This window comes from Priapulus caudatus, unplaced genomic scaffold, assembly GCF_000485595.1.
Source record: "Priapulus caudatus unplaced genomic scaffold, Priapulus_caudatus-5.0.1 Scaffold237, whole genome shotgun sequence".
In the NCBI taxonomy this organism is placed as follows: domain Eukaryota; kingdom Metazoa; phylum Priapulida; class Priapulimorpha; order Priapulimorphida; family Priapulidae; genus Priapulus; species Priapulus caudatus.
In genome coordinates this window covers 244622-253802 of record NW_014577298.1, presented here as the reverse complement: position 1 = coordinate 253802, position 9181 = coordinate 244622, and the positions used below count along the sequence as shown (strand labels likewise).

Sequence of the window (9181 nt, the reverse complement as noted above, 5' to 3'; positions counted from 1 at the left end):
CTAATATATATAATATATATATATATATCAATAGCTAATAATACCTTTATAATATTACCTAATAATAAGGTATTATTAGCTCTTGATATAATTATATATATATGCAAATATATACATATTTGTTATATATATATATATATATATTATGTGTGGATCTAGATATTGATATAGATATCTATTACATCTTGATAGACTCCTGATCACATCTATGATATCATACAAGCGGCAGCTATGATACCTAGGATCATACAGACAAGACCTGCAACATCTATCACACGACCACATTAAAAAATTCTGCACGAAACACATCCCTCGAGAAAACAATCTACGATCGAGAGCAACAAGGATCCTGAATGATCAAGAATCCTCGTGCTCCCCAACCGCGGCGACCCGGCAGAACGCCGCCGCTCTGCAAGACAAGAGAACATACCGGGAGCGCCCTTCCAGAGCGCCTTGCCGCCTTCCTCTCTCAGGATCTTGCGGAAGCAGTCGATGACTCCGTTGTAGACGGTCTGTCCGGCGCGAGCCTGCACTGCTAACCAGCGTACTTGCATGACTATGCCGCGCGGTTTTGTGGGTCTAGTGACGCCGCCGGCATGCCTGCAACACAAACGTTCACTTGTTTTACGACGGCGAACGCAGGTGCGTGGTTCCACGGTCCCGACGAGCGGCGTTCGTTCGTTTCGTTTCTAGCATTAGATCGCGCAGGTTGTCCCGTTTTGTTCTGTTATTATTTGTTACATTTCGTTATTTCTTCGTTTTTTAGTAACGGCGTCTGATATTTGATTGTTAGCGATTCGTTTTTTATCGCTTGCTTGTGATTAAACTACTACATTTACATAACAGTGACCGACAGTCGTGGAGATGACTGACAATCGCGAAAATTGACGTGGACAACCACTCATTCAATGTCAGCAAGACGTCAGTAAAGTCAGTCAAATGTTGGTAAAAGTATTAATCTGTACTGGATTTCTTGTAATAACTAATGCCGCTTTTATACTGGGGTTTATCCACTTCAGCGGTCAGCGGACCTTGAAGCCGGGATAACCCCAGTATATAAAAGGTCGAAAAACACTTAGCCCGAGCCTAAAGTTCATTCCAGCCTGCAGGAGGTGGTTCAGGTCTGTTCAGAGCCGAGCTTAACGTCAGTATAAAACGACCTTATGCCCGACTAAAGTATCCCGCTTACAGAAGCGGCTAAAGTCGTGCGCAGTATAAAACGACCTTAGTCCGAGCTAAAGTTACTCCCGCTTCAGAAGCGCGCGCTAAAGTCGTGCGCAGATAAAACGACAATTATCCAGCAGCTAAAAGTATGCCCACTTCAGAAGCGCGGCTAAAAGTCGTGTCCGCAGTATAAAGCCGACATATCGTACTAATTCTCGCTAATAACTAATAGTAACAAACTAGCATCCCCTGGACCCTGCTACAATTCACCAGATTTCTTCAAAAACATACCGACGTGTCCAACCATTGGAAAAACATATCCAACGGCCCACTGAAAAATAACCAACAGCCCCTGAAAAAATATCTGGCGGCGTCCGCACCGATTGTTTCTCGCGGCCACCGATGCGCCCACGTATCCCTGGCCGATGAAAGGCCACGGTGTCCAACAGTCGCAGGGGGCGTTGTGTCCGTTCGGTCGTACGGCGCAGCGCAGCCATCTTGCCGTGCCGCGTACGTCGGGAAGTAGATCGCAGAGAAGGGGATGTCACGCAGGAAGCAAGCTCTGGCACCCTGCCAACACACACGAGATGCACAACATCGAACATATAGACGCATAAAGCTGGGTTTGCTTCACTTGTTTACGTCCGCCATTGCCGCGTAGCGAAAAAGCAGACGAATGCGCTAGTCCGTTAACGCTGGCAGTGTGGCTGGGCCAGTGCGCCTGCGATTTTACACTCGACGTTACTGGTTGGTCCGTTGTCGCTGCAAGGTTCTTGTTCTTGGCGCTTAGAAGCTGTGTTCACACTACCGTACTTTATGTTGTCAAAATTGGGCGAATTGGCACAATTCCCAACTATACAACCGACAATCGGCAGTGTAAACGGCAAAAGTGCGGCAGCGCAACTGCATCAAGTCAGCACAACTAAGTTGGCGAGTATTAGAACATGTTCTATTTTTTGGCCTTATAGGTGCCTATCAACCAGTTGCTCGCGCGCGGCGACTATTGCAGTTTACAACTGACCGATCTCCGGTTGTATAGTGAGAAGTTGGGGTCCTAATTGCCAATTGACAGCATAAAGTCGGTAATGTAAACCCAGCTTTAGCGTTATAACGAGACGACAGGGTCCTAACGTAACAGCAGGGCATCTCGACGGTAGGGTAGAATAGAAGTAGATAATAAATAATATATATATATTATATATATGCGAATTATCCGCATGAAGAGATGACGGGGATCTTCATGGCACCTCACACCGCGTAGAACTGCTTGATAATACGGCGTGAAAAGAATTAACCACCCGGTGTAATAATGATATCAGTCGATCTACGCTGAATGCAAAATTGATATATTAAATATTGCGACTTTCGAATCGGATGTTTGAATAACGCGATTTTGTGAATTTAAACGCGATTTTGTGAATTTAAATGCGATTAGTGAATTTAAACACGATTTGTGAGTTTAAACGCAATTTGTGAATTTACACACGATTTTGTTAATTTAAACGCGATTAGTGAATTAAAACGCGATACGTGAATTTAAAACGTGATTCGTGAATTTAAATGCGATTTGTGAATTCGAACGAATAGAGAAAGTGGTACTGACATAATAATCTGTCCCCTCAAACCTAAGACTCGACGCTCACGGCCCATGAGCTTCACCGCCGCCGCCGCTGACGACAACACCCTCATCTTACGATACATTGTAGAGACCCAGGAATCCGATATTTATCTGGAGTTTCGTTACTTCTGTGTGAAATTTGACGTACTTTTCCTGGCCTTTTATGAAGTTTAAATTAAAAAATGCGTCCATTTTTGACAAGAAAATAACCTTAACCCCCTATAACTTGTTTTATTCGTTTGTTTTGCATCAATCTGCAAGAATGAGCTAAAATGAAAGAACCGAACGCGGGAAATCCGCGAATCCGCGGAAAATTGCTCATGCCTAGTACCTTGCTAGAGGCCAGGAACCCGAGATCTCGTATTAGACGCTGAGCGCGCCGATCCGGGCGATCGGCGGACAGCAGAACATCGCCGTGCCACCTGGAGGCGAATCTATGACAATCTCGAGGCGGGTTTGGTGAACATCACTTGGAGCGCCAGCCTGCGAGCAGTGCGTGACGAGGGAGAGAGAAGAAAGCCCCACGTCATTTATATATATAAATATATATATATAGTATATATATATATATAGTAGAGAGCAGAAGCCCAGCTTTTATTATATATTATATATATTATATCATATGAGATAGATAGATAAGATAGAAGAAAAGCTCGTTGTTATATATAATATATATATAGGATAGATAAGAGAGAGCAAAGCCATGCAGATTTATATATAACATATCTGCTATATACGAATAAGATAGAGCAAAGGAGAGAGACAGAAGAGCAGACAGAGAGAGAAAGAGAGTGAGAGAGGAAGGTAGCAAGCCTAAAAGGAAAAAAAAAAGAAAAAAAAGAAAAAAAAAAAAAGTAAAAAAAAAGTAAGGGAGCGGGAGGAAGAGTATGGGGGAAGCAGGGAGAGTAGGGAGCAGAGGCGAGCGGCGAATAGAAAAGGGGGAGCAGCGAGGAGACGGCGTAACAGCCTAGTAAGGAGCGAAAGGAAGAGGGGGACATGGAAGATATGGACAGGGAGTCGGAGGCAGGGAAGGAAAGAGAGAGGAACCGAGTAGAAGCGTAAAAAATCCGAACACTTACACAACTCAGCTATGATTTCCGCCCATGGTGCGATTTGCTCCGGACGGTTCGCCTAATTAGAGAGAGAGAGAGAGAGAGAGAGAGAGAGAGAGAGAGAGAGAGAGAAGATATCATATGCACTGCGCACGTGTGATTGAGAGTTGTTTGCTGGACTGGTGTAGGCGAGTGTTCTGATCCTAAGCTAGGTATGTAACGAATAGCGTCGTGTCTTCTCTCACACACAGCGCGCATGGTGCGTTCGTCCCCGCAGTTTGGAGTAACCTTGGTTACCTACGAGTTGTTACAGCGAATGTTCTACGTCGATTTCGGAGGAAGGTAAGGATTTGCGTTCCCTTGTTTCGTGTTCTCATTTCGATATATTTCTAAGTGGTAACTTTCTTATTACATACTAAAGTCATCATTGGTGTCATGGTTCATGGTTCATCCGTTCTAGCATATTGCCAATCATAAATGTCATTTCTGTCTCATACATTGCTGTTCACTAATGTAGATTGTTCCTCTCTGAAATGTTATCATTCGCTAAACTTTCGCGTGCCACTCCAACCTTATCTGTTCACCAACGCGCGTTCCTTCCGCGTCGTATATCGATCGTGCTGTTCGCGTATCGAACGTTCATGAGCGTTGTTCATGAGCGTTGTTCATGAGCGTTGTTCATGAGCGTTGTTCATGAGCGTTGTTCATGAATGTCTCCACCGTTCGTTCCTCGTGCAGCCGGCCGGAAGGTTCGGACAAGATGCCGGAGCCAGAGGGTCCCGCTGTTTCCGAGAATCCGCACCACCTCGGCGGGTACAGGCTAGCGGCGGCGACCTTCGACGGAATAGAAACCAAGTTCGGACTCAAGTTGCCGAGGTTCCAGCTGTCGCCCGCCGTGAAACAAGCGCTGTGATCGTGCACACCAGAGGGATCCACTGTAGGCTAATCTGTGAACACATGCGGCAGCTTCAATTCTCGCGGCACGCCGGTTTTCGAGTCGATGGCTAACGAGGTTATTCGAATGCCGTTTGTTCTGCGGCGAATCTCCGCAGTAGCGGGCTTCGAGAAAATGGTCGGCCTCTATCGGCAGCGCCACCTGTTGGTAGGAATCGTTTTTTTAGCGGTGTAACCTCGATTGTTCTTCTTCAGCTGTGATAGTTTTTTGCTCGCACCCAGTCCCACATCTCCTTGCCGCATACTGCATGTCATCCGCTTGTGAACGCTTACGATCCCTGCCAACAGGTGGAGCCGACGGCAGATCACCGTGGTACGAATCGGCAGGAAAAAAATCGGCGTGGCTACTGGCGGGTCCAGATCTGTAAACGTACAAACTGAGCAATCGCACGCTGCCGCTTGCCACGAGCAAAGCCGTACCCAGTTGTTGCCCACGGCGACTAGCTATTGCCCACGGCGGGTTCCGGTGTGAAAAAGAAACAGCAGTGGTTCGATCCCCCGCGCGTGGGCTTTCTTGCCGTTGAGCGTAGATTCCGGTCCCCCTATCGATAGATTGTGAAAGCGGCGAGCGACGTCAAAGTAGCAAGCTTCACTGGGTGGAACCTAGACGTAGCAGACGACACCGACTCGAAAGAAGTGTCGCTGGCTGTCGGTGACTGGTGGGTAGGTCAAGGTCGTTGGGCGGTCGGTGATTGGTGGATAGGTCAAGGTCGCTGGGCGGTCGGTGACTGGTGGGTAGGTCAAGGTCGTTGGCCGGTCGGTGACTGGTGGGTAGGTCAAGGTCGTTGGGCGGTCGGTGACTGGTGGGTAGGTCAAGGTCGTTGGGCGGTCGGTGACTGGTGGGTAGGTCAAGGTCGTTGGGCGGTCGGTGACTGGTGGGTAGGTCAGGGTCGCTTTGTGAAGTATTGGATCGTCATCCGAACTGGGGAAGAGGGGTCTTTTAGGCAATTCATGTGGAGCTGAAACACGCTCTGCCTTTATGGCTTTATATTATATATATAAATTTACAATATTATAGATATATATGTCATAATGGGACTGTTATACAGTGTGGCGAATAGAGAGTAGCGGTTTGTTCAACGGGGTGTGTTAAGTGGGAGTGTGGCCATCTTAGGTGCAGTTTTGTGCAGCACGATGTTCACTTGTTCAACCCCCTATGTTCTCTTGTTTGTGTTGATGTGCATGGTGGGATGCGTAGGTCTCCCCTTGGGATTGCAATGCGCAGTGATGATTGCAGGGTAGGAAGGTAAACCTATTCAATATCGGTACGATGTGTTAGAGGTGATTTCAAGCAGAGGGTAACCCAACCCCGAGCAGACACATCCACCAACACTCCCCTTTTCTCTTAAAATCGTATTACCAGTTTTAAGGAAAGCGCGCGAGACTATGTTCCTTTAATTTAAATTTAATTTAATTTATTGCAATTTTTTTTAGCTGGGCACAGCCCGCAATCAGTTTCAGTTTGTGTTTGAGTTTACGCTTCACTCCGCTGGCAGAAAGTTGCATCGCACTTTGGATGCCTGCTTGGGTTGGGTGGATGGCTGCTGGGGCCTTTTATTGCATTGTGAAATGCCAGGACGAGTCCGTGTCGTGAATGTGAAAGTTTGTATTGTTCGATCGTACTGTGTCGCGCAAGCGATTGTGACTGTGTGTGTTTGTGTGCGTGTGCTTGTGGGGCTTTTTAGATAGATTCATTCCTGTTTTTTTTAAAGGTTTTTTTCATGTTTAGAGGTTAGCTGGTTACATGAATGCACTGCTGGTAATGTGTAAACTCTTGCTGTCCTGTTTGGTTTCCATCACAATTTAACTGTGTTTTGTGGGTGAGTGTAGAAGACTTGTAGAAGATTAGTAGTCGAAATGGTTTGATGTTATTGTTGTAGCTGCAGCACTGAATTTCACTTCTCGGTGCTCCAGGGGAATACCACTTCAGATTTCGTCTGGTTGTACTCTCGCTACGCATGTGTCCGTCACAACGCTATCGGTTTACAACTCGAATGTAGCCTAGTGTTAATTTCTTGATTTTATTTTGTGTAATTCCTTTTTTTCGTAGTTAATTTTTCGTGTCGCGTGCGTGCGTGCGTCGTCGAGCGTGTGTTTGCAGTGGCGTTAGTAGTTTTGCCTGGATTCTGCAGGTGAAATGCGTGAGCGTGACCGGGTCATCCTAGTCCAGTGACTGACTAGATGGCCTGTCGACCGCTAGTAGAGGTGATAGTGTGGTTGTTGAAAGTTTCCACCAGGTGGCAGCATGAAAACCTCGATCTCTTCTCGCACCTTCCTCATTCGTTGATCTCATAATGTGCTCCCACGAACTGTTTTCCACAACTTCACACTGTATCTATTGCGTTAGTAACACATGTCACCTGTAGGTTTTATATGTAGCTGCTGCTGCTGCCACCTGTGGTCGCCATTCGGCTTTTCGTGCTCCCGTAAGAGGATTCTCAAGTGATGGTCGCACTGGCAGTTATTGTTGGCGCGTGCATCACTAGTAACTGTGCCCATTGTGAGCGATGCAGTCAGACACGCCCGCCTAAACTAAAATTGCAACGATGGAAATCGCGATTACGTGATAAAATCAAGAATAAATAATATTAGATTAATCTATTATTATTCACTCCTGATAAGATCACGACGAATATGTGCTTCCCCGATTACAACACGGCTTTCTATAAATGCACCCAGGCAGGAATGCACGTTTAAACTATAATATGTTCAAGCGTGGAGCCACGACTGGTGTAAGTAAATGTGCGTCGAATTCTGTGTATGTAATGGGTCGCGTTCCAAAACTGGGTGTGATTGTTGGGGATGCTGGGCTTTCTACGGTGGTTCAGAAGGTCAGGGTAGATGAAACTGCAGAGATGGTGGGGCCACGGGAATCCTATCTGAGGGGAGATGAGAAGTTCCTGCAAGGAAAATGAGCTTGAGCTGTTTATCGACTAAGTTATGGTAATGTTTTTTCTCTACGAAATGTTATATTATGTCAGACCATATGGTCAGACGAAGTCTTGATGATTGGTTTGTTATTTATTATAACTATTGTTTGAAACCGTATAAATGTACGTAAAAAATATAGACATTTTTAAAAATAACTGAACTATGTTTTGGACGTTGTAATGAATTTTGCCTGTTTGTAAAACTGTACTTTCATATAGTCAACGAACGATCGTCTGGATTTTGGAATGGATCGTAGAAATGTTACACATTGCTTTTGTATTTCCAAAGCATGAAAATCCACGCCAGGGTCTTGTGCTGGGTCTCTACAGAGGTCTATTACCACAGCTGGTCGGCGTAGCACCTGAGAAGGCCATCAAGCTGACAGTAAGTGACACACTCGTTAGTCAAGATGACTACGGATGACACTGCGCTAGTGTCAAGTAGGCTAGAGTGCTCGTTTAGTTACGAAGGGGTTTTTAAGTTACGTGAGTCACCATGTGCAGTATGTTAATGCTGCGCTTACGTGCGAGACTTCTTTCAACATGGTCTTGTTTACTATGATTCAAGTTTCTGTTTTAAAATTAAATATTTTGTCTTTACTACTATAATGAAATAGTAATATAAATTTATTTAGTAGTGGCGTGCACTTAGACAGGTCTAATAGTATGTGTGCATTGTGTTGTAGTGATTAAAAAGGCATTAGTATCTGCTTGAACACCAAGTAATAAAAAGCTGACTATCTAAGCACACTACTGTTGCTGCAGATCTGATGATATGATGTGACTTCTACAGGTCAATGATTTGGTGAGGGATAAATTCAGGCGTCCGTCCGGAGAAATCGCACCATGGTCGGAAATCATAGCTGGAGGTTGTGTAAGTGTTCGGATTTTTTACGCTCTACTCGGTTCCTCTCTCTTTCCTTTCCTGCCTCCGACTCCCTATCCATATCTTCTATGTCTCCCTCTTCCTTTCGCTCCCTTACGAGGCTGTTACGCTCTTCTCGTCTATCTCGATCCCTCCCTCTTTCATTCCCCGCCTCCCTCCCTCTTTCATTCGCCGCCTCCCTCGTGCTCCCTATCTTCCCTGGCCCCCATCTCTTCCTCCCGCTCCCCTAGGCTGCTACCTTCCTCTCTCACTCTTTCTCTCTCTCTCTCTGTCTCCCTCTATCTATCTATATACAGATATATATATATATAAACAACGTGACTTCTCTTCTCTCTCCTCTCACGCACGCTCGCAGGCTGGCGGCTCTCAAGTGATGTTCACCAACCCGCTCGAGATTGTCAAGATTCGCCTCCAGGTGGCAGGCGAGTTCTCGTCCGCCGGACCCCGGATCGGCGCGCTCAGCGTCATACGAGATCTTGGATTCCTGGGCCTCTACAAGGTACAGGCATGAGAATTTTCCTCGGATTCGCGGATTTCCGGGTTTCGGTTTTCATTTTAGTCATTCTTGAGATTGATG

At 45.9% G+C, this 9181-nt stretch overlaps 1 protein-coding gene and 1 long non-coding RNA gene across 3 annotated transcripts in view; both read left to right on the top strand.

Annotated features, from left to right (window-relative positions):
- Positions 1 to 9181, top strand: part of LOC106807845 (calcium-binding mitochondrial carrier protein Aralar2-like) — a 31548-nt gene that overhangs the window by 20774 nt on the left and 1593 nt on the right. Inside the window, exons 12-14 of the mRNA XM_014810313.1 lie at positions 8031 to 8103; positions 8512 to 8592; positions 8960 to 9103. Coding sequence (XP_014665799.1) covers positions 8031 to 8103; positions 8512 to 8592; positions 8960 to 9103 — 298 coding nt within the window. The remainder of the gene's footprint in view (positions 1 to 8030; positions 8104 to 8511; positions 8593 to 8959; positions 9104 to 9181) is intronic.
- LOC106807858 lies at positions 4091 to 7879 on the top strand. 2 transcript variants are annotated; one of them, XR_001393717.1, is made up of 3 exons: positions 4091 to 4176; positions 4573 to 5426; positions 5462 to 7879. It is a non-coding gene; the product is annotated as an uncharacterized LOC106807858 (long non-coding RNA). The 2 variants fall into 2 exon arrangements; XR_001393716.1 differs by having other exon boundaries at positions 4573 to 5635; positions 5672 to 7879.